The 26070-nt window shown below is 42.6% G+C and overlaps 1 protein-coding gene and 1 non-coding gene across 8 annotated transcripts in view; both read right to left on the reverse strand.

The window, feature by feature from the left end:
- The window catches only part of TCERG1 (transcription elongation regulator 1), an 87919-nt gene that overhangs the window by 53481 nt on the left and 8368 nt on the right, over positions 1 to 26070 (reverse strand). For 6 of the 7 annotated variants that reach the window (XM_040344577.1, XM_040344576.1, XM_040344575.1 and 3 more), the window contains exons 2-5: positions 20538 to 20778; positions 14165 to 14353; positions 11367 to 11799; positions 9964 to 10215 (exon numbers count right to left, since the gene is read on the reverse strand). In XM_040344577.1, the coding sequence (XP_040200511.1) occupies positions 9964 to 10215; positions 11367 to 11799; positions 14165 to 14353; positions 20538 to 20778 (1115 nt within the window). The remainder of the gene's footprint in view (positions 1 to 9963; positions 10216 to 11366; positions 11800 to 14164; positions 14354 to 20537; positions 20779 to 26070) is intronic. The other variant, XM_040344579.1, reaches the window with a different exon arrangement.
- Positions 20032 to 20161, reverse strand: LOC120934207. The gene has a single exon (XR_005748352.1). It is a non-coding gene; the product is annotated as a small nucleolar RNA SNORA77 (small nucleolar RNA).

The raw sequence follows: 26070 nt of genomic DNA on the forward strand, positions 1-26070 counted from the left end.
GGACTCACTATTCACTATTTGAGTATATATATATATTTATATTTGGACTCACTATTCTCCTTGCATTTAATACTATATGCTGATTATTTGTCAGCTCTTACATTTATCTTGCTTATGTGATATCACTATTCCATTAGTGTGATATGTTGCGCAGAATCACCATTTATTTATAATCATACAGGTGTCCCGAGATTCTAATCGTGGGCAGAATTGCAGCGATTCGGCCCACGATTCGGAACGCCAAGATGTGAACGAGGCCTTAGGTGGCAACCACTACATACTAAAAAAAATTATAGCGCTTAACAAGATTTCTGCACCTGCCAACAGTTTGGTCTACTCTATAAAGCGGATGTTCCATTTAAAAAAATAAATACAAATTAAAAGTCAGCAGCTACTAACACTGTAGCTGCTGACTTTTAATAAGGACACTTACCTGTCCTAGCCGCCAGCGATGTCTGCCCCCGCCGAGGCCGATCCTCGATCCTACCAGCTCCAAGCGCCGCCATCCACAGTAAGGGAAACAGGCAGTGAAGCGGTACGGCTTCACTGCCCATTTCCTACTGCGCATGCGTGAGCAGCGCGGCGCTTTGTGAATGGGGTCAGCTGCTTTCTGGGACACACACAGTTCCCAGAATGCAGCGCGCCCCATTCACAAGAAGACACCCATTGTAGGAGGAGGAAGAGGATCCACCGCGGACAATAAAGAGGCAGATTCGGCACTTCCGCATAGCAACAGCTATTTAGGGTGAGTAAAAAACTTTTTTTTTTTCCATAAATGTTTTACAGGCATACCACGCTTTAAGTACACTCACTTTACATACACTCGCGAGTAAGGACATACCCGCGAGTGTATGTAAAGTGCCTTACAAGTACTGTACAGACATTTTCCAGCCGCAGTAGAAGGAGCTAAAGCTCCGAGAGCATAGCCTGCCCTGTTCCAGTGTGCCCCTGACACCCCCAATACAGCCCCTGAGACCTTAACTACAGCTCCTGACACCCCCACTACAGCCCCTAACCCCCCACTACACCCTAGAAGTGAAAAAAGATATTGTTTCACTTTAAGTACATTTTCGTTTTACATACATGCTTTGGTCCCATTGTGTACTTAAAAGTGGGGTATGCCTGTATTTATTTATTTTTGGTGAAATATTTTTTTTGGTGGAACCTCCACTTTAAGGCCTCATTCACACTTGGCCGTTCGGGTCCGTCTGTCGGCGGACCTGAACGGCCGCTCCATGCATCGCTATGGAGCGTCGGATGTCAGCGGAGACATGTCCGCTGACATCCGACCCGCTAAAAACAGACGTATGGGGGCCACGTCCCCATCCGTCCATGCGGATCAGATCGGGTAAGATCTGATGAAAACGGACATGCTGTCCGTTTTCATCAGATCGCTCCATAGGGACACAGCGTTGCCCGACAAGCCCCTCCCTGCTCAGTGAGCAGAGAGGAGCTTGTCATAGTCGGCTCAGTGGAGATCTGCGGACTGATCTCCCGCTGAGCCGACGGGAGCAGGCGGACTCCGTAGCAGCAGAGTCCGCCAAGTGTGAATGAAGCCTTAATCAGCTGCTCCAGCAGTTTCATATTTCAGTCAGGCTATATTATGTTTTTCTGGGTCCAGTTCCTTTGAGTCCACTGTCTCCGGGTTTAAATAGTTTGTTTGGAACAGGCTGGTCCAAACAAATGATGCAGCGGCTGTGTGTGCGTGCTGTACAAACAGCTACATACATTATACAGCTCTGTGTCCTGGCAGTGGGACATGAAGGGCAACAAACTGATAAGAGGCATGGAGGAGCTCAGTTATGAGGCTACATAAGTGTTTAAGGGGGGATATGATCAACATGTATAAATATATAAGGGGTCCATATAGTGAACTTGGTGATGAGTTATTCACTTTCAAAAGGTCATCACAGAGGAACAGAGGGTACTCTTTACGATTGGAGGAAAAGATATTTAATCTCCAAATACGGAAAGGTTTCTTCACAGTTAGAGCTGAAAATGTGGAACAGACTCCCTCCAGAGGTGGTTCTGGCCAGCTCAGTAGATTTTTTTTCTAAATGTACACAAAATAACTGGGTACTAACATTTATAGTTAAAGAGGATCCAGGGAATATCCAATTGCCTCCCGAGGACCAGGATTTTTTTTTTACTCCTGCTGGAGCAATTCAGATGATTCCTCCCCCCCCCTTTTATTGGTTGAACTAGATGGGACTTGTGTCTTTTCAACCTGACTAAGTTCCCGTCCCAATCCCAGAACAAAATCATGTCAGGCTGAGCACTGCTTAGCCAGTCACAGTGACTTTTGTATTCTATGAAAGTATACACAGCTTCCTTTGATTGGCTGAGGTGGAGAGGCAGGTGGGGTGACATTACAATCTCTGTTTCAGCCAAACAGAGCAAGCTTTGTTCTCATTCACAGAATACAACGCTCCCTGTGAAAGGTTGAGCAGTGCTCAGTCTGACTCAAATTTTGGGAAATTCCTATCCCACTGCCAAAACACAGTGCTGTATACCGTATGCAGCTGACGCTACATACAAATTATACAATGTAGATAGCCGCATCTGTTAGTAAAGGAAATAGTTTGTCTGGACCAGCTTAGTCTAAACTAAACTTCACATGAAGATGTACTTTGAACACCAATGTACTTTTACCTTGGAGTTTAGCTTGAATCTTTGAAATCTTTTCTTGGCCATTTGTCTACTATTCACACTATACTTCTGTTCAATGTCTGGGTAATTTGCCTTTTGTGGCCATGTTCAGGTTTTCTGCAGATTTTTGCCTTTAGATTTATCAAAACCATGTAGTGCAAGAGCCTGCCTGAACGCATACAAATTGAAACGCTTAAGGTTTGACCTTATTATATGGTTTTGGTAAATCTTAGGGTTGTCCCAATACTAGTATCAGTATCGGGACAGATACCGAGCATTTGTGCGAGTACTTGTATTTACTCACGCAAATGCTCCCGATGCCTGACCCAATACTTGGTCGGCGGCAAGCGGACTCTGGGCGGCATCAGTAGGCGGATCGGGCCGGAGTGGGCAGGCAGCCTTAGTGGGCGCCGTCATCTTGGCACACCCTGCACTTGGCCACAGTAAGCCAGCAGCTGACATCTTGTTACACTCAGCCCATGCAGTTCGGGCTGGGTGTAACAAGATGTCTGCTGATAATTACTGATGCCGAGTGCAGGGTGTACCAAGATGGGTGCTGCAGCATAGCATTTCCTCATGTCACTTATTGTTGCATTTCAGTGCCTGCCCATAAGTGCCAGCCACGTGTCAGTGCCATCAGAGCCCATAAGTGCCGCCTGTCAGTGCCATCAGTGCTGCCCATCAGTCAGCGCCACCTATCAGTGCCCATCAGTAAAACTGTCACATGGCATAAAAAAAAAAAAAAAGTATCGGCATCGGCAAATACAAAAATAGTATCGGTAAAACAAGTGGTATCGGGACAACCCTAGTAAACCTTAAGACACACATCAGTAGAAGATTGAAAATAGTGTGTATGGGGCTTTAGACTTTACCATGTTGGTCTATAATTTGCTTTCTGATCTCCGCAAGACAACTTTCTTCTCTGGTCCTTGTTTCAGTGTGTTGCACATGATAAATACAGCAGTTGACTACTTTTCTCACTTAAATAGGCTGACTGACAACAAGATAGAAGATGTGCGATACCAATTAATTACAGAAAACCGTTTAAAATATCACTATGATCCATTTATAATCCTTTCTAGTACCAACAAATCTGTCCAGACCATTTGAGAGCATCTTTGTAGAATAACCAATAATTTATCTCAATAACCTATACCCCCTGAACCCTACAACGGTGGACTGTAACGGCCATAAAGCAGAGACATTAAAAATGTTACAAAAACTAGAGCCCTCACAAACAAGAGAGGGAACTAAACAATACACATAAGACACGTCATTGGCTCCCGCTGCTGTCAAAGTCAGTCAGCCGATGAGGAGAGAAAGGGGGCAGGGGGCAGCTTTGTGTCTGAATGAACACAGAGAGCTGTGGCACGGCTCACGTGCCCCCATAGCAAGCTGCTTGCTGTGGTGGCACGCAACAGGAGGGAGGGCCAGGGGCACTGAAAAGGGACCCACTGCACAGAGCTCAACTAGAAAAAAAAAAAAAAAAACAACCACCACTGTCTCCTCACTATTACATTAAGCCATGGAAGTGTAAGCTCCAGGCTATATTGGTTGCACTGGACTCCCACATGACAACCCTGGTAATTACAAGAGAAAGCAGTGCTACATCATAGGAGGAAAGGGAGCAAGTCACATTCTGCCCATACCCAGAAGAACCAAGCATTTCACTTAGCTCAAGGCGTGTAAATGTAGTGCCCAGGGTACCAATGGGATAGCGAGCAGAGGCAATCAGTCACGCATGAGCTAAATACAATTTACTTAAAATGGTTGGATGTTGTAGCTATAACCACTGTTAAAATCTCAAACTCAAGTCACAAAAAATGTAATTTGAAAAAAAAAGAAAAAAAAAAGAAAAGAAATAGATTTTTTTCTCAGTCCTTTTGATAATATATTAAACAATCATACTTAGAAAGACATAACTGAACTTACATAAACACATGATAGAACACTGCCACCTCCAGTCACTAAGAGTTATTACAAGATAATGAGTTCAGTTGTCTCTAGACCGCATAATAGTTTAAGGACACAAAAATATTACTTAGGCGTGCAGTGGCTGACATAGTTGCCTACTACTTGTAGTTCTCATGGTCTCCTTTTTGCTCATAAAACTGCTATTTTTGGACCCACCGCTCTTTGTGGCACTCCATTTGACAAAAGCTACAAATCCATACCCAATTTTTCTGCTCAATACTTGAATAAAATGATATTAGGCCCCTTTCCTGGTATAATTGCAATTGTTACTATGTCGTAATTTACCAAAGTGCTATAGTCTCTTCCTAAAGTTAAACAGGTCCTCAATAGATATGAAGCACTCATTGAAGATGTTTCACTCGATTAAGCCCAGTTATTCATGCAAGTTTGAGCTGACTAAATATAGTAATAGAACCTCACAATTAAAGTGTATGCAAAGCCAAAACCTTTTTTTATAAAGCAGGAAAGAGTTTAACCACTAAACTGCCAGCCTGTGTTGCCACGTCATTACCAGAATTGTGTTAGTTACAAGGCCGTTATAGTTACAAGGCTGTGTTAGTTTGACATTTACGCCATCATGCAACACTGTACCCAAATTAAAATAAACATGCCGGAATAGGATGAAAACCCCTGAAATAAATATTTTGGAAAGTAGACATCCCCAAGCTGATCTAATTTTTTGCCACAATTTTTGGAAAATCAAGAAACATGCCAGTATTGAGGGGTTAAACATGGAGCTTGAGAAATGCTGCACTAGATATTTTAATGTACAGGTCATATACAGAGGGAGGGGCAGGTGAACAGGTTAATATGCTGGTCACATGCAGTTGCAGGATGGATCTAAAGGGGTTAATGTTGAGATGTGCAGGGTGAGGTGAAATAGTTAAAGGGTTTGTAAACTCTCAAAGTTTTTCACCTTAATGCATTCTATGCATTAGGGTGAAAAACCTTCTATAGTGCAGCAGCCCCCCAGAACTCCACTTTACTTACCTGAACCCGATCGTTCCAGCGACAGGGATGAGCACAGCAGCTACAGCCGTCGTCTCGGGTCCTCATTGGATAGATTGATAGCAGCTCAGCCATTGGCTCCAGCTGTTGTCATTCAAATCCAGTGACATGGGAGCGGTGTCGAGTCCTGCAGTCTGTGTCAATGGACGAAGCAGCAGGACTCGGGAGCGGCCCCTTACGGGTTTCCCCTTGCCATGGTGTGGCTGCGCGAGGGGGGGCAAACGATGCGGGAAGGAGCGCCACTGTGGGACACCAAAAGAGGAGGATCGGGGCCACTCTGCAAAACCCTTGCAGAGGAGGCAATTATAACATGTTTATCATTTAAAAATAAATGAAAACAAACCTTTACAACCCCTTTAACCTTCTTAGCGGTACTCCAGAGTGTGGCTCGGGTGAATTTTTCACTACCAAAAGCGGTAACCCCGAGCCACACTCTGGATTGCATCGCAGGATCCAGGCAAAGTCCCCAGGATGTCCTCCTGCTGTGTCCGGGGGCGGTGTCCTCCACCCAATGTACTGTGTGCCAGGCTCTGTCCCCTGCGACGCATGGGGGAGGAGCCCTGCGGCAAATTCAAAAAGTGCAAAAAACATAACATACAATAATGTAATCTACAGATTACAGTGTACTGTATCAAATCATTTCACATCTCTTTTGTCAATAGTGCTTTGTCCAGTGCCCTGCCTGCACTATTTTTATTATTATTATTATTATTATTATTATTATACTGTTCTTTCTGCCTGGAAACTTGAGAACATCCATGGCATCCAAAAAGCACACCTTACGTCAAAAGCAGTTTTTGACCAGCTAGAAAACACAGATCGTGAATTAGAATCACTTGCAGAATTGAGCGATATCGATTTGTGGGAAAATTTGTCAGTCACTGAATGCGACGTCGACATTTCTGCGACTGAAATTTTTTGATTTGATTACATTATTGAATAAATATAATAAATATTATAATTTTTGATCATTTAAAGTTATATTATAATTTATGATTTTGTGTTTCAAACTTTATATCATACCCAGCATGTCTACTAGACTCTTGTTTGGACAGATTTAAGTGAGTTATTCCTAAGAATTACAGGCCTACAATGTAAAACGCCAAATTTCTATGCAAAACAATTGCACTGCTTTGAGATGCAAAAATCTGACATAATCATACCACCAGGGAGGTTAATATACAGGACACAAGGAGGTAGCATGTGTAGGGGAAGGAGGGGTATGAAAGGGTTTACAAATAAAAAAAATGTATCCGTGTCAATGAAAGAGAAAGAGAATGACCAGAATCTGCTGTTTTAAGGGGAAGGTGAGGGATCCACACTGTAAACAATAACATTTGATCACGGTGATAACCAATCACAGTGATCACATGGTACCCAGCCCCTTATTCAACGGGATACAGTGTCTTTTTTTAACAAGCCAGCTAATCACAGCTTAGTAAACAGCAAAACCAGACAGATCAGCCAACGTTTATGAATGAAAACATTAGGGTTGTCCCGATACTAGTATCGGTATCGGGACCGATACCGAGTATTTGCGCTAGTACTTGTACTCGCGCAAATACTCCCGATACCAAATAGAATACTTTTTTTTTTTACATCGAGCGGGCTGGTGAGCGGCGCATAGAGGGGGCGGTGAACGGGAGCTGAGAAGGGGTGAAACGAGCGGCAGCAATCATAATTTGTTGGTATATGTGTAATGATGTGATGTGTTTGTTTCCTCCCCTCGAGCGGGCTAGTGAGCGGGTGCTTATAGGAGGCATATAGCGGCAGCTGAAAAGGGGTGGAGAGAGCCAGCAACGATCATTATTGCTGGTATGTGACTGGGTATTACTGTTTTTGTTTCCTCCCCTCGAGCGGGCTGGTGGGCGGGTGTATAGCGGCAGCTGAGAAGGGGTGGACTGGAGAGAGCGCCAAAGATCATCCAATTGGCATGCCTTTTCCTCACCTTGTGCTGCCAATTGATGAGAGGGCACTGGAGAGTGGGAGGAGAGCAGGCGGAAAGCACTACGAGCAGGACGGACATCGTAGCAGCAGGCAGCCCTCGCCGAGCAAGTAAGATTGTAGAGTGAGACAAAGTCAAGTGATTCAAGCTAAATGAATACTGAGTGTCTAGTCTACAGTAGTGCAGTCACAGTTGCAACTGCAAGCTATGTGTAATTGTCACTGTCACTGCATTGCATGTTCTTTCTGTGTCACTCAGTATGGAGTCACATAAAAAACAAAGCTCTATCAATTGTACTTTAAGAATGTAGTTGTTCTAAATATAAGTGTAAAAGAAATTGATCAATTTATGTATTTTAATTTGTAATACTTTAGATCAGTTTTTTTTTTAAAGCAAAGTTGATTTTTGATCAGCTCAGCAAGCATGGCCCAGGGGGAGGGGGGGCTGCCTTTCTCTCATGACCAAGTAAGAACTGAAGATAAGAATTAAGTTAACTCTTAAGGAGGACAGTGCCACCCGCTGACAGTTATTCTGTATTACACCTATAGTACCTAATTAAAGTTTAAAATGCAATGTTAAAAAAAGCAGCATTTTTTTTTTTTTTTTGCATTGACTCATTTCCAACTTCCAAAGTAACCCCAATGAATGTTTTTGCCATCTGTAAAGGGACATTCTTCCCACTGATCACCAATGTAAGGGGCATTCTTCCCACCAACCACCAATGTAAGGGGCATTTTTCCCACCTACCACCAATGTAAGGGGCATTTTTCCCCACCGACCACCAATGTAAGGAGCTTTTTTCCCACCGACCATCAATGTAAGGGGCTTTTTTCCCACCGACCACCAATGTAAGGGGCATTTTTCCCACCGACCACCAATGCAAGGGGCATTTTTCCCACCGACCACCAATGTAAGGGGCATTTTTCCCACCGACCACCAATGTAAGGGGCATTCTTCCCACCGACCAACAATGTAAGGGGCATTCTTCCCACCGACCAACAATGTAAGGGGCATTCTTCCCACCGACCACCAATGTAAGGGGCATTCTTCCCACCGAGTTCATAGAGTTCTTCATAATTCTAAAGAAAATATCCTTAGTCTGTATTGTGGTTTGAAAACGGTCACGACATTTAAAAAAAGTATTGGTATAGGCGACTACTTGAAAAAAAAAGTATCGGTACTTGTACTCGGTCCTAAAAAAGTGGTATCGGGACAACCCTAGAAAACATGATAGAGAAGAGGTTAAGCCCCATCTGGTTACCTTTTGCTGCCTGGTTGTGTGCCAATGATAGTATTTTCCCTCACTTATTGCCCTGGGGGTTATAAATAAATACCTTTACATACACTTTAGCCAGGAATTTGTAAAATGTTAGGGGTAAAACAGCCATGCATAATGTAATATTATAAAATGCAAGCGGTAAAAATCAACCATGCAATGCAATCCTTATTAAATAAATATTAAATACTCCATGTGTTTTGCTTTAGCAAACCGACTGTAAATTTAAAGTGGAACTGCAGGAAAAGAGTAACAATGATTAACAGCCTATGACTGGATTGCTGCTGTTTAGTGTAAAAATAACAGTTTAATTCAGTGCAGATAAACAGCTCTCTTCCCACTTTACGATAGGCAGATCTCGTTGTAGAACAGTGTGGTATTGTGTCGCTCCTCCCTTCATCTCCCCTCATGGATTCACAAAATGGACAGAAGTTGAATACAAGGCACTCTGTGGATGGACAAGAGGAGAACAAATCTCTCCTTGTCCATTCTCTGAAGGCTTATATTCTGTGAAAGGAATACAAGGCTTTTGGTGAAGGGAAGAGGGGACAACCTGACCCCATATTGTGCTATAGCTGGAACAGTCAATCACAGCGCTGGAAGAAGAGCATCTTGCATGATGGAAACTTACGTTTACAGCAAGTAGCTGCCATTCAGATATAGGATACTTGTCAGAGGTAACATTTCATTTGCGTAGTTCCCCCCCAAAAAAAAAAAATTCTTCCAGAAGTTCCACTTTAACTTATACAGACACCCTGCAAGCAAGTTGATGAAACCATAAAGCATATGAAAAAGTTCTCTCAAAAGTTCTAAAAGGCAACACAAGTGTCTAAAAACATTGGACAAATATGAAAACTACCTTCAAATAGCACATGCATTGTTCTAGCCATTCACAAAAAAATAAAAACCGCAGATTTGTTGTATGGCAAAGCAAATGAAGCTTAAAAACGGTTAACAAAATTAAACCAGAAGGTAGAAATAAACAGCATAACTCTCCAGAAAGTCAACTTTCTATACCTATGTAGAGGTTTCCTGTTACGCGCACGTATATAAATTAATTAACCTAATTTGTGCTGGAGGTCTAAGCTAAAATATAAGATTTATAATTCACCTGGCAGTGGTATAGGCATGCCTGGAAGAGGAACGCGGAATGGGGGTACCATAACTGGAGGGAAAGCTTGGATTGTTGCTGTAGGTTGCGTCAAGGCATGAGAAATTGTTGGTGGCAATGCTTGGGAAAGAGATTGAGACAGAGCTTGCACTGATGAGACTGTGGACAGAGATGCTGCCATACTGACCGAGGAACTGACTGAGGATGAGGTGGTCACAGAAACCGTCTGGGATTGCTCAGGAGCAGACGAACCTGTTGGAAGGAGTACATGGTTTGTCAACACTGAAATGCCAAAGGCATTGCAAGGTGCGATTAAGATGCGATAAAACGATTTAAAAAGTAATTAATCCTAGTTATATTTTTAAGTTTATGGGGTCGATTCACTAAGGCTCGATTCATACTGCCACGCAACTTGGAATCCGACTTGTAGGTGACATGTGAAATCCCATGTTAGTCAATGAGAGCTGTTTAGAAAGTGTTCCTGTACTACTCTAAGACAATATCTGACTTGTGCCCATAGACTTTAATGGAAGTTGCATCCAAATTGGATCCTTATCTTCATTGATGCGATTTGGATCCAACATTAGAGGAAGATTACCCAGGCATTGCCCGCAGTTGCTCCGAACTTGCCTGGCAAAGTCGTGCCTACTTTCAGGTCGCGGCATGGTGAACTGCCTCTAAGCCTAGGTTCACACATGTGATAAGGCCTGAAAACATGACCTGTTGGGGGTACTTGAGGACTGGGAGTTGAGAAACATAGTCAGATGATCTAATGCTATTGGTAGGTCATTGTACACTAACCAGGATGGGCCATCTCCTTGAAAGGCAATACTGCTATTCTGAGTTTGTAATTAGCCAAATGCTACCTATATACACAACAACCAAAACGTGGAATAGTTAGTCTTGTCTCAGACCTGTTATTTTGCATGTGTCCGATTTGATCATGTGTGCCATGCAGCACAGACAGGGGACTCCGTGGCAAAAAGGCATCTATAGCCAAGTATTCTTGTTACATTTTCTATTATTACATCTGTTATCTATAGTTATTACTTAATTAAATGTTAAACATACAAGTATGTGTGTGATCTTTCTATGCACATCGCAAATAAAACCCCAAAAACATAAGCTATCACGTAATCGTGATAAAACATTGCTGCATAATATTAAAAAGATTTCACTGATGTGCATGTCAGTGGGTATGAATTTTACACAGCTACAAGTAATGGCATACTTACATTGTGTGTCCACAGGCCTTCAATTTACCACAACACTCAAGAAAAGTTGTAATGGCTATCAAAGCTGTTGGATCTACATTACTTAACCTCTAGGAGCCTAATGAAAATGAACATGGAATTCACATATCTTAGCTTAAAAATATTAAACATTTAGGAAATATAACTTACTAGGAACCACCTGTGGGTTAGAGCTAGATGTGGAAGTATTAGTTGTAGACGATTGACTGGCTGAAGTTGCTGATGTAGATACCAATAATGAAGAGCTACTGGTTGTTGATGGAGCAGTAGCATTCTGCACATGAGCAGGCTGGGATTGCACTTGACCTTGTGCCTGAGCCGCTTGAGCTTGTGCCTGAACTGCCTGAGCTTGGGCTTGAGCCTGAGCTTGGGCTTGAGCTTGAACTGCTTGGGCCTGAGCTTGCACTGCATGGGCCTGGGCTTGAGCTTGGGCCTGGGCCTGGACTTGGGCCTGGGCTTGAGCTTGGGCTTGAGCTTGGGCCTGGACTGCCATTATTGGAGTCAGCTCCGACTGCTGGATAACCTTCACTCCATCAGGTTTAGTCCATGCAGATTCACGGGTTCGTGCATTGTAAAAATAAGCCTAGAAAAAGGAGAGTTAAAATAAAACAAACTTGTCTAAAGACACAAACAGATAAATGCCATTTACTTTGTTCTTCTATGGCAGTGATGGCCACTTTTGTCACCCTAGATGTTTTGGAACTACACTTGCCATGATGCGAATGCAGTGTAGTTGAGCATCATAGGAAATGTAGTTTCAAAACATCTGGGGTGACAAAGGTCGCCATCACTGTTCTTTGGTAACATAGGGGTGCTGCACTCTCAGCTAAGTGTGGATGTGTAGGACAACAGGTATCCTGATAACAGTCATGCACAGATCATATGAAAGAAAGCAGTCACGGCAGTGGCTTCTTCTCATAAGAGGGAGCCAGTTACTGCCACTGGTCTGCCAAGAATATCTTTTAGTTGCTTTATGGTGGTGAAGAGAATCTTAATATTAATGGTTTCGTCTAAGGTACTTGCCCAGCCTTAGCGCTTTATAGTGTGGGCTGGCAAAACAGTGCAAAGCCTGTGCACACTTGTTTTGTGACCAACGATCTCCTTATTGCAAAAAATAAATAAATAAAGTTTATTTCACCCCCCCCCCCCCCCCCCCCCATTATTTGTAAGACCTACATGAGCTCAAGTTTTTAGAGCATCACCGAATCACATGCAATGTCTAGGCCTAAAGCGGAGTTCCACCTAAAAGTTGAACTTCTGCTTTAAGGAGACCAAACCCCCTGACATGGCAGATTATGGCATGCAATTTTTTTTTCGCGATGCAATTTTCGACAGGTACCCAGCTCTCACTTCCACCTGCACCGCCTAGGCGGCTCCTCCTCCCCACCCTGCAATGTTCCAAGACACGTTCACAGGTCCCAGAAGGTTGCTCAGCCATTCTGGACAGCGTAGCAGAACCCGCGTATGCGCAGTCAGCTATGAAGCCACAAGCTTTCACAGACAGGTGCTGGGCACCCGCATCACTGGACAGGCAAGTGTTTTTATTAAAAGTCAGCACTGTATATATTCACATTTTCTGTATTTGTTGCTCTGTAATGGATTATTTTTTAATGAATCTATTTAATATTGCAGAATACTAGCTCTCAGATTTTTGGGACTAGTTAATGCGATTGGATGGCGACCTCCCCATGAATTTTGTGGCGACAATAACCCTGTCTAAACTGCCGTTTTTATCTAGATACCTAGATTTTCCTGTCCCTTGTTGGCCGGTTTTCCTGCACCCCCATTTGTTGCAGTGGCGGGTCGGATCTCCCTGACACAGGGGGGCCCTCTGTGCTGGATCCCTTGGCCTGGCGCATGCGCCTTAGTCCTTTCCATCTACCGCAGTTAGCCGCCGCCCTTTTTATTGCTTCAGCGGACCTGTCGACGTCCAACGTTGTTTCGTATGATGACGCAGCAACGCCGGACGCCACATGGAACCAAGGAGTCCTTTGAAGGAGGCGGGATTTCCTGACAGAAGTGTATGCAAGAAAAGTTAAGCTGGCTTTTTGCCGGCAGGTGTGGATACTACATTTTGATAATGATGGGAGGCTCTCCTAGTCCACTCCACTGTTTTCTGAATTAGATGTCTCCACCCCTCATCAGGTATTTAAGGCTGGCGAGTGCAGCAAGTTAATTGCTGCACAGCCAGGATAGTTGTTTCCATATCATTGTTACCTGTGAAAGACACTTTACTAAAGGTGAGGATTATCTCCGATATCATGGATATACTCTTTATTGACCCTGACCCGAGACCCTAGGGTGAAACTTTAGGTTCCCCAGGTGTCTCTTTAAATAGTTCAGCTGCAGTAAATTACCCTATGTTTAATACAGTTTATTACATCCACTTTTCCATATATTTCCTTTTTTGTTAGGTTCCTGCACTCTGCCTGCTTGGGCCCCTGTAAGCCCTGACTTGCTGCTGCATACTGGGGGGTCTGGATTCCAGCCAACCAATAGCCCTTTATCTCCAACTTGTGGAAAATAAAAAGCCTCCTATATCTCCAAGTATATCAAACTTGACAGATTCCAGGATAAACCTGACTTTATGCCCTTCAGTGACTGCTGAGCGCTCTGCGACTTTGCAGTGTTCGGACGCCATCCAGTTTTTAATATAGCATACTTTTTCTACCAATAAAACTGATATTTTAGCACCTATTTACTCCTTGTTGTCATCCTGGGTTCAGTTCTCATCCACACTAAAAGTCAGCAGCTACACTTTTTTGTAGCTGCTGACTTTTAAAAAACTGAATTACCAGTGGAACTTGCTTTAGGAAGCCTAATCCACAGTGCATCTAACAAACCTTGAAATTCAGCTCTAACAGTCCAAGCTTTCCTCTTTGCATGGTTATAAACATGTGCGACTTAATTTGGAAACCTGGCACAATTTGTGAAAGTGAATTACAAACCTTGCCATCTGGGGTCTTATTCTCCACCCAGATTTCCTCATTTGGAGGCAGCGTTGGTGCCTGCGTAGGCAAAGCATTAGGACTGGGATTTGAAGTTGTAGCAGGTGAAGAAACCGGCGGTAGCCCTGGTGGAAACAGCATTCCTGGAGGCGGCATATTTCCAATATGTGGAGGAATAAAGGGAGGTCTCTAAATAAAGCAAACCAAACAATGGTTAAATGTAAACCAAATGAATTCAATACACCAAATCAAAACATCCACTTACTGTATAAAAGGAGAAAAAAAGTATTATAAATAAAAATCCTGCACACCCATATACAAATAAAGCTGCAAACAAAAAGACCAAACCACTCTCAAATGATGTGAAAATGTGCTGCGCTGTTACAAAATAAACAGTTGACGTGTGAAAAACTTGCTGATTTTTATTGAGTTTTACACGTCACTTGTATTGTATAATTTGTAACAGTCTAGCACAACTTAGCTGCTCTGCATTACAAATTGGTTGCCAAGATTCTAAAAATGGGTCTAAAGTTCAATGGCCTCACCCTTATCTTTTGATATTATTTAAAATCAACGCAGCAGTTATTAACCACTTAAAGCAGAACTCCAGCTTTTAAAACGGAGTTCCACCCAAAAGTAGAACTTGCGCTTTAAGCACTCCTCGCCCCCTGACATGCCAATTTTGGCATTTTTCTATTTATTTTTTTGAGGGGGGTGGGGATACCTAGTTTAGAGCGGGACTTCCTGTCCCACTTCCTCCTTCCTGCTCTTGGCCACCTAGGCAACTCCCCCTAGGCATCCCTTCACTCTCTGCAATCTTATGGGACAGCGTGACTTGCGCACGCGCAGTGGGCGCCCAGCTGTGAAGCCGAAAGATGTCACGGCAGGGTGCCCACAGTTGCTATAACAGCGCCGGCGGAGAGGAGCATGGTTCCAGGTGGCTGCATCGCTGGACCGTGGAATAGGCGAGTGCGTTTATTAAAAGTCAGCTGCTACACTTTTTGTAGCTGCTGATATTTAATAAAACAATCAAACTATTAGATAAGCATCTGAACAACCGCAACATACAGGGATATACAATGTAATACTGACATATAATCACACACAGGTTGGACTTGATGGTCTTTTTCAACCTCACCTACTATGTAACTATAAATCTTTGCATTTATTGCTAGAATACATTGACTTCTCTGAATGGCTGAGCGCCGATGAGGTAGAGTCTGCTGTGCTCCAGGTATGAGACGCCGTATGGCATGCTGTATGTAGTCTCAGCTACAAACCATTTATACAGCGCATCCTGCGGCCTCATATTAGCGAGGAACATAGTTCATTTGGGCTAGCTTTAAGTCTGTGAACATTTATAACTCCCTTTAGTCCCAAAGCGGTCCGCTCCACGCCCCAAACAATTTTAGTTTTTATAGGCTACCTTTCACTGAAGTTCTGAACTGACTGCATTGTGTTCTCTTTACTGTGAAAGCATCCATTGCTCACAGGTGTCCTTTTTAGCACCTGGGTTTAAACCTTGGAAAAAAATATACTATAAAATTTGCAGCGGCAAGAGCTGGGGAGTAGGGAGGCGGTGTGTGTGCCGACAGGGCCAGAAATGAAGGCCATCTCCCATTAGAATACAAAAACTCACCTACTGCAGGGATAGATAGATTATATATACAAATTTACTGGCACATAACACTCAGTGTTTACGTTATACGCAGGGGGCGGTGGAAAGTTATTTTCCTGAAACCTCCCTCTTAAAGTTGAGAGCGAGAGCGAGAGAGATGTTATTACACACACACACTTTTTCTAGGCACAAGAAACCCCCTTCATGCAGCTCTATGACAACAGATGGCTTCAAATAGTGATCTACTGGTAGGTGCAATCAACCAGTAGTAAATTGCAGTGATCTATTGCTGGGAAAGCTGCATCAGCTATGCCCATCCTCTGGACTGATAAAAATACTTTGATATCACATCTCTTGCTATCTCAGTTTTTTAAAGCACATCGTTTTGACGTTCATATCGGCAAATATTCAAAAATAATTGTACAGGCCCAATTCCAAAGTTAGGAAGCTGTGTAAAATCTACAGATCGCAATGGATTTGCAACTTTCAGAACCCATATTTTATTCACAATAGAAAACATTTCAAAATGTTAAAAAAATAAAAAAAAATGTACATTTTGAAATTGATGGCAGCAACATGTTTAAAAAGGTTGCGACAGGGCCATTTTACCACAGTGTAGCACCCCCTCTTAACAACCCCCTGTAAATCTCTGGGAACTGAAGAGACCAGTTGCTGAAGATTTGGGAGAGGAATGTTGTCCCATTCTTGCCCGATTTACAATTCTAACTGCTCAACAGTCCTGGATCATCTTTGTTGCATTTTTTTTGTTTGAAAAAGCACCAAGTATTTTCAATTGGTGAAAAGGTCTGGATTGCAGGCAGGCCAGTTAAGCACCGGAACTCTTCTACCTTTAAAAAGGAGTTGTAAACCCTTGTTTACCAAATAAAAAAACCACACACGTCATACCTCCTCCACTGCACAGTTTTGCAGAGAGTGGCCCCGGGCCTCCTGTCCTGGGCTCCCTCCCTGCATGGAGTGTCCACTCCCGAGTCCCTCATCTGTGTCCATACACACAGAATGCAGGACTCGGCCCCACCCCCCGGCGTCACTGGATTTGATTGACAACAGCGGGAGCCAATGGCTGCGCTGCCATCAATCTATCCAATCAGGACACAAGACACCAGCTAGTGCGCTCGTTCCCAGCCGGAAAAAGATCGGGGTCAGGTAAGTAAAACAGGGGCTGGGGGGGAGGGGGAATTTGGCTGCAGCACCACAGAAGGTTTAAACCATACTGATCTCATAGATGCAATTTAGCTTCCCTGAAAAAGATGTCATCTGGATGGCAACATATGCTGCTCTAAAACATAGAAATCTTTCAGCATTGATGGTGCCCTTTCCAGATGTGCAAGCTGCCCACCCTTATACCATCAGCGATGTAGGCTTTTGAGCACTGATAACAAGCCAGAAGGTCCAAAAAGAATGTCAAAATTTCATTTGTCTAACCACAGAACAGTTTTCCACTTTGCAACAGACCATTTTAACGGAGCGTTGGCCTAGAGAAGACAGCAGAGTTTCAGGATCATGTTTAGATGCATTTTGGATGGCATGGTGTTCAGAGACAGTGATTTTTGGAAGTATTTTTTAGGCCAGGCAGTGATGTCCATCATAAAATCGTGTTGGTTTATAATGCAGTGCCACCTGAGGGTCCGAATATAACAGGCGTCTAATATTGCACTTTGGCCTTGTGCCTTGCGCAAAGATTTCTCTAGATTTTTAGACTCTTTCCATATTATGCACTGTAAATAATATATTTAAAGTCTTTGCAATTTTATATTGATGAACATTATTCTAAAATGATTCCACAATTTGTAGATACAGCTTTTGTATTAATTTTTTTGAAACATATTAAACATACAATCGTAAACATTTTACAATATGTATACAGCGGATTGAACATAAACAACATTGTTATATTAATTTAACGCCAAATTAACATGCTCCTTTTTTCCCCCCCATATGGTTTTTATTAGTAATAAAAGAGAACAAGCAAGATGGTGTGTATTACAAAAACATATAGTACAGATGATATGACAATATATACGTGGTAGTGCAACATCTTAGCTTTTAGACTGTTGACATCAATATATCAACTAACAGTGGAATATTAAGAAAGAATCCTATTTCCGTAGAATTAAGAGCTTGGTAGCTTTCGTAGACTCCGATTACTTATTTGAGTGTTTGGGATTCGTGATAAGTTATGGTGTGATCGTTTATATGCAAGAGGCAACTTCAAGTTAGGTCAGAGTGTCAAGCATATGATTCAGTTAGTATGGAGGATTCTAAGTTAAGGTTAGGGCATGAGTTTCTATATAACTGAAAGGGTATTCAGAGGTCTTGTGGGGGGTGGATGCAGGGAGTGGTGAGGGTTTTATAAGAAGGATAAAAGGGGTAAGGGGAACGGAGGTGGTGGATGCTGTCCATCTCTCTTCCTCTGTTGGGAAAGGCGGGAGGGGGGTTGGTTGGGAGTTTTTTGGGTTTATGTCTAATATAGTCATAAATTATGTTATTGGTGATGATTAGTGGGGGTTATCGGTTTTGGATCGGATTATGGCATGGTGTAGGTAAAGATAGAGTAGTGTCAGATGAATGGGGTGTCGGCAGTGGATTTGTTGTCTTAAGTGGGTCCAACAGGCCCATTTGGATGAAAATTTGGGTGTCATGAGCAATGCCAATGAGAGGTTCTAACATGCTCTTTTATACCCAATCGTGTTACTACCCTGTTACCAATTAACCCAATTAGTTCCTAAATGTTCTTCCAGCTGTTCCTTGTTAGCACCACTTACTATGTCAGCTTTTTTTGCTCTGTCTCCACTTTTTTTGGTTACCAAGTGATATGTGGAGAAAGCTTTACAATGATTCAGAGAAGCTTCACACTGCCCTGCTGCTCTTTGGGCAAAGCACAGCTTTTGTGCAGGGTTAGCGGTGCTTTTCCATACACTTCAACTATGCCCCGCAGTCTGCCGCTTGCTTGTCGGATGCAGAAGTTTTTGGTGTGCTTTCTGAAAGTGCATCAATGCTGCGAGACAAATTTGAAGTCCATGGGAAAACTCTGCAGGTGTGAAGCAGTCCTAATATAGCACACAGCCTTTCATCCATCATGTCCAATAAGCACACCATTAAGATATTTACTTATAGTCACAGAGAAGAAAAAAAAAAAAAAGGCAAACACATTTAAACCAGTTATTGTCTGGAAAAAAGTAATCATCCACATCACAGATGCTGGCTAAAGGCTCTTAAGATGTATACAATTAAAGTAGAGCACCTACTAAAACAGTGACAAGTTCAGGTTGTCGGCTAATTTCGAGCCACAGCAATTCACTTAAAGTGCAACTAGATGCAAACCCCCCCCACTCCTTTTAGTTTTGGGTAGAGTGGAGAGGTATTAGAGCACCTATGCAATCTATTTATTCCACTGGAAGGCAGACATCACATGTACTCAGTCTAGTAACACAACCAGCTTCAGTTTTTTTTTTTTTTTATTTGAATATGGATACGAGTATACAGCTTGTGATGATTCTGGCCATTCAAATAAATGCCTATTGCGACCAAAATCACTGTATGCACAATGCAGATGTGAATGTTGCTATGTAATGCAAGGTGAACACAGCTGTCAAGTACACCATTGCCTACCTGGAATTTTCGTTTATTACATGGAATAAATCTGCAGTTTAAAACTGTCCCCAAAAGTGGATAGCAGTCACCTAAATATACCTTTACATTTGTGGTTCTGAAGCCGTGAAACCTAGTCTGTCCTTTTCCACACCCCACAATTTTCCAGCGAGGCTGGCTACACCGCAACACTAGACCAAAAGTGAGGAATAGAAAGGGGAAAAAAAAGCCCCCAAAAAAAATATATATATATATATATATATATATATATATATATATATATATATATATATATATATATATATATATATATATATATATATATATATATATATATATATATATATATATATATATATATATATATATATATAACACCACACACCCCTACTCATCATACTTCTAGGTTTTTAATCTGCTCTATTATGTCCAAAGTAAAAAAAAAAAAAAAAAAACACCACACTAGTTTTTAGTAAAATGATCTCAGTCTGAAAGTCGCTAATGGAATAGTAAGAAAAATGGGACGGACACACACTTTAGAGGAAGAAAATGTGTTCAATTATCTAAATCAAGCAGTGCTTTAATATAACTGAAAACTAAATGTAGTGTTGCCAAAAACAAACTTGACATTTTAAAACCACAGAGTATCCCAAGATCATAAAAAACTTTCCTGAAACAGAAAGCAATATAGATACAATCCTGGTTTTTCTATAGCAGACCGAAAAAGTGCCATTACTGGAGGTTTGCAGTTAGGCACAGAGCGAGTCTGCAGGCTCTGTCTCCACTTTGAGACGTGTTGCTGCCATCAATTTAAAAAATTACCTTTTTTCTCACAACAGTATATATTTTTTTAATTTAGACATGGAATGTTTTCAATTTTCTATTGTGAATGAAATATTGGATTAGGATATTTGAAAATCATTGCATTATGTTATGTGAATTTTACACAGCGTCCCAACTTTATTGGATTTGGCGTTGTAGTTTTGTGCTCAAATACACCGCTTATATTAGGATCCCATGTGGCTAAAAGAAAATAAGTTATTTAGGAAGCATAAAACAGGACAGAAATAGCTTCCAACAGTCACCACACAGCCTAACACTGACAGCGATTTTCAAGGCAATGTAAAAAACTATTCAAATAGTTACCTGAAGATGAGGAGGACCTATTGGAGGTGGAATGCCACTAGGCGGTGGCATTGGTGGCATATTGGGATCAAAAGGAGGACGTCCAAATGGAGGCCGTGGTGGTGGCGGAGGTCCTCGCATCATACCGAAAGGAGGTGGTGGACGCAAGAGAGGAGGTGGGCCTCGTAAAACAGCAGCTGGGAGAGGTGTAGGACCACGAAACCGCAGAGCCTGTTGTTGTTGCTGCTGCTGCTGCGCCATCCTAAAAGTAGGTTAATAAATAATTAAAAAAAGAATCCCATTATTTGTTCATAAACAAAAAAAAAAGAAAAAAAAAAGTTTGATTTTCAAGTGGAATGCATTTGCAAGCATGATTGTTTTGCTTATATAGGCCCGGTATTGCAACAGCAATACAAACAATAGGTATTTTTGACAACCCAATATACAGTAGCTCACAAAAGTGAGTACACCCCTCACATTTTTGTAAATATTTTATATCTTTTTATGTGACAACACTGAAGAAATGACACTTTGCTACAATGTAAAGTAGTGAGTGTACAGCTTGTATAACAGTGTAAATTTGCTGTCCCCTCAAAATAACTCAACACACAGCCATTAATGTCTAAACCGATGGCAACAAAAGTAAGTGCACCCCTAAGTGAAAACGTCCAAATTGGGCCCCATTATTTTCCAGCACTGCCTTAACCCTCTTGGGCATGGAGTTCACCAGAGCTTCACAGGTTGCTACTGGAGTCTTCTTCCATTCCTTCATGATGGCATCACGAAGCTGGTGGATGTTGGAGACCTTGTGCTGCTCCTCCTTCCGTTTGAGGATGCCCCACAGATGCTCAATAGGGTTTAGGTCTGGAGACATGCTTGGCCAGTCCATCACCTTTACCTCAGCTTCTTTAGCAAGGAAATGGTCGTCTTGGAGGTGTATTTGGGGTTGTTATGTTGGAATATTGCCCTGTGGTCCAACCTCTGAAGGGAGGGGGATTCATGCTCTGCTTCAGTATGTCACAGTACATGTTGGCATTCATGATTCCCTCAAAGAACTGTAGTTTTCCAGGGCCAGCGGCACTCATGCAGCCCCAGACCATTCACTCCCACCACCATGCTTGACTGTAGGCAAGACACGCTTGTCTTTGTACTCCTTACCTGGTTGCCACACATGCTTGACACCATCTGAACCAAATAAGTTTATCTTGGTCTCAGACTACAGGACACGGTTCCAGTAATCCATGTCCTTAGTCTGCTTCTCTTCAGCAAACTGTTTGCGGGCTTTTATGTGCATCCTCTTTAGAAGAGGCTTCCTTCTGGGACGACAGCCATACAGACCAATTTTATGCAGTGTGCGGCACATGGTCTGAGCACTGACAGGCTGACCCCCCACCCCTTCAAACGCTGCAGCAATGTTGGCAGCACTCATACACCTATTTCTCAAAGACAACCTCTGGATAGGACGCGGAGCACGTGCACTCAACTTCTTTGGTCGAACATGGCGAGGCCTGTTCTGAGTGGAACCTGTCTCGGTGAACCGCTGTATGATCTTGGCCACCGTGCTGCGGCTCACTTTCAGGGTCTTTGCAATCTTCTAATAGCATAGGGCCCATGGGTGCTCAACCTGTGGCTCTCCAGCTGTTGCGGAACTACAATTCCCATGAGGCATTGCAAGCCGCTGACAGGTACAAGCATGTCTCCCAAAGGCTGAGGCATTATGGGAATTGTAGTTTTGCAACAGCTGGAGAGCCACAGGTTGAGCACCCATGGCATAGGCCATCTTTATATAGAGCAACAATTCTTTTTTTTCAGATCCTCAGAGAGTTCTTTGCCATGTTAAACTTCCAGTGACCAGTATGAGAGAGTGAGAGCGATAACACCAAATGTAACACACCTGCTCCCCATTTACACCTGAGACTTTGTAACAATAAGGAGTCACATAACACCGGGGAGGAAAAATGGTTAATTGGGCAGAATTTACTCACTTTTATTACTAGCAGTTTAGATATTAATGGCCGTGTTGAGTCATTTGAAGGGGACAGCAAATTTACACTGTTATACAATCTGTACACTCACTACTTTACATTGTAGCAAAGTGTAATTTCTTCAGAGTTGTCACATGAAAAGATATGATAAAATGTTTACAAAAATGTGAGGGGTGTACTCACTTTTGAGATACTGTAAGCTTACTTGAAATCTCCTTTCATGTTGCGAGTTCTGCCTGTCTGCTGACCATATCCTTCCACAACTTCCTGAATTCCCTGCATGCTTGGCAGCTTCTCCTCTATTTTTCACGTTTATTATATAAAGGACTACATATCCAATGGTGCCTTGCTGCCTGTGTTTCGACAGATTAGCCGACACGTCAGATTTGGTAACGGAAGTGACATTCTGTCTCCACCATCTTGCTGCACCCCGCACTGTGGACCAGTAAGGATACAGTGAGAAGGCAGCAAACAGACATCTTGTTAGACCCACCGGAGTCTTGCATTTCACACTTATTTTAACAGTAAACTAAGCTTATATAGTTAAATTTAGTATTTTAAAATCCGTAAGACGTTTTGATGTTGATTTTTCAAAGCAGTGGTGTTATGTCATATTAGCAAACCTTTATCAGGCTTGCCGCTGCTTTTAAAATTCAACATCCAAACATCCAACACCCAAACAGTCCCACTGATTTTTAATACAGTTTTCAAATAAGTGTGAAATGCAAGCTACCGGTGGGTGGAACAAGATGTCCACTTTCCACCTTCTCACTGTATCCTTACTATGGATGAGCGCAGGGTGTAGAAAGATGGCGGCGACGGAATGTCACTTCTGTTACAAAATCTGACGGATCTCCTAATCAGAAGAAACACCTGCAATCAGCGATTCCTGTACTGACTCCACCTCCTGAAACTCCTCAGCACCTCTGTAGTTCAGAAGGCAGGCTCTGTGAAATGTGTGCCAGCATTGCCTACTCACAGGCTATAGTGAATATGTGTCACAGCATTTAAAGGGGTTGTAAAGGTAAAAAAACGTTTCCCTAAATAGCTTCCTTTACCTTAGTGCAGTCCTCCTTCACTAACCTCATCCTTCCATTTTGCTTATAAATGTCCTTATTTCTTCTGAGAAATCCTCACTTCCTGTTCTTGTGTCTGTAACTATACGCAGTAATGCAAGGCTTTCTCCCTGGTGTGGAGAAAGCCTCCTGTGGGGGAAGGGGGCGAGCAGGAGTGCCAGGACGCCCACTAACACACAGCTCCTTTATCTGCAACGTAGAGAGCATCCCGACTCTCCTGTAGTCCAAGGGAGGGGTGAACACGACACTCCACACCAGGGAGAAAGCCTTGCATTACTGTGTGGAGTTACAGACAGAAGAACAGGAAGTGAGGATTTCACAGAAGAAATAAGGACATTTAAAAGCAAAATCGAAGGATGAGGTAAGTGAAGGAGGACTGCACTGAGGTAAAGGAAGCTATTCATGGGAATTTTTTTTTTAACTTTACAACCCCTTTAGGGCAGAAAATGTGTGAGGGATCTTCACAAAGTTTACAAATACCAAGATTGTTCAAAATAGCAGCAGGCTAGAAATAATTGAAATACAACGTGGAACTGAATATAAGATTTTACATTTTGACCATAAATACGCTTTAAACAAGCTTTTGCCTGTGACAGGGATGCAAGCGCATTGTTCTCAATGCACTAGGGATAAATGAAGTCATGCAACTAAGGCTTATGCGCTTAAACTTGACAGGCCATGCATGTGCCATTTCATCAAAGGGGAATTACCGGCATTCAGTAGATGGAGTGACTGATGTGAGCAGGCGACATTGCTATATACTGTATATGGTGAACTTCCATACCACCCCAAACATATAGATGGAGAGGTGGTGTACAAAGGAATAGAATATTTAGCTAAAATTACTTTTACACCAGAGAGGTCAGTCAGGATTGCTTACAATAATATATCCAACTGACACAGTTCCCCGTTTGCTTCTGTATCAGAAACTACATTACTGGAGGACTTGGATACAAAGTTTCCTGTTAAAACCTCCCGTTATTGAACAGCCAATACGTTATCACATGGGGGTGGTTGCAATATGCGTGCTTAAATGTTGCTCCCAGGTTACAGCTAAGGCAGAGGCACATTTTCATTCCTTGAGTATTGAGGCAACATTCAAACAGGTAACTTGGGGCATACAGTAGATTGCTTTAGCTGGAATCACAGGTAAATGCGAGCAGCTACGGCGGAGAAGCCTGTACAAAGCAATAAAGAAATGGACAGTTGCCCAAACCGGTCACATCATGTATCATGCACATCCAGCGGAACAAAACCGAGTGCTTCCTAATCATTCACAGGAAGCACTCAGATTGTTACATCATCCACCTGCCCCTTCAACTGAGCCAGAGGAAACCCTGTACTCATTCACAAAATACAAAGCTTCCTGAGAATGGCCGAGTGGTGTTCAGCCCGTTTTGTTTTGGGAGTGCGGGGGTGAAACCCCATGCCACTGCTGTATACTGTAGGTAGCTGATGCCACATAGAGCTTATAGGGTGCTCCAAGTAGGCACAAGAAATAAAGGTAATAGGATTGTTTGGGTCAAGTAAACTATTTAAAGTGAAAGGAAAGGTGAAGTTAGAGCTCATTTACACTTGCTTCAACTTTAACCACTTCAATACTGGGCATTTTCACCCCCTTCTTGCCCAGGCCAATTTTCAGCGCTGTCACACTTTGAATGACTATTGCATGGTCATGCAACACTTTACCCAAATAAAATGTTTATCATTCCCACACACACACAAATGGAGCTTTCTTTTGGTGGTATTTGATCACCTCTGCGGTTATTTATTGCGCTATAAACAAAAGAGTGACAAGTTTGGAAAAATAATAAAAAATTTTACTATTTGCTTAAAATATCACGATTTAAAATAAAATAAAAAAATAAAATTGTTTTTCCTCAGTAGGCCTATATGTATTCTTTAAAAAATTCAATCACAATAAGCGTAGATTTATTGGTTTGCGCAAAAGTTGCGTCTACAAAATAGGGGATAAATTTATGGCATTTTAATTACTATTATTTTTTTACTAGTAATGGCAGTGATCTGCGATTTTTATCGTGGCGGACATATCGAACACTTGACACTATTTGGAGACCATTCACATTTATACAGCGATCATTTCTATAAAAATGCACCAATTACTGTATAAATGTCACTGGCAGGGAAGGGGTTAAATGCGTTACCTAGGGAGTAATTCCAACTGTAGGGGGGACTCACAAAGGGAGGAGACCAATCAGAGATCCTCTGTACTGGGAACACACCATTGGTCTCTTCTCATCTGATAGGATGTGGATCTGTGTGTTTACACACACAGATCCATGTCCCTGCTCTGTTACCGGCAATCGCGGGTGCCCGGCGGACATTGCGTCCGCCGGGAACGTGCATCGACTCCTGAGCGACGCAGCGGGCGCGCGCGCCCCCTAGATGGCCAGGAGGCCGAGGACGTCATATGACGCCTGCCCAGGATGGGAGATGCCTCCTGCGGAGATCATATGACAATGGGTGGGAAGG

This window comes from Rana temporaria, chromosome 3 (genome assembly GCF_905171775.1).
Source record: "Rana temporaria chromosome 3, aRanTem1.1, whole genome shotgun sequence".
Taxonomy (NCBI): domain Eukaryota; kingdom Metazoa; phylum Chordata; class Amphibia; order Anura; family Ranidae; genus Rana; species Rana temporaria.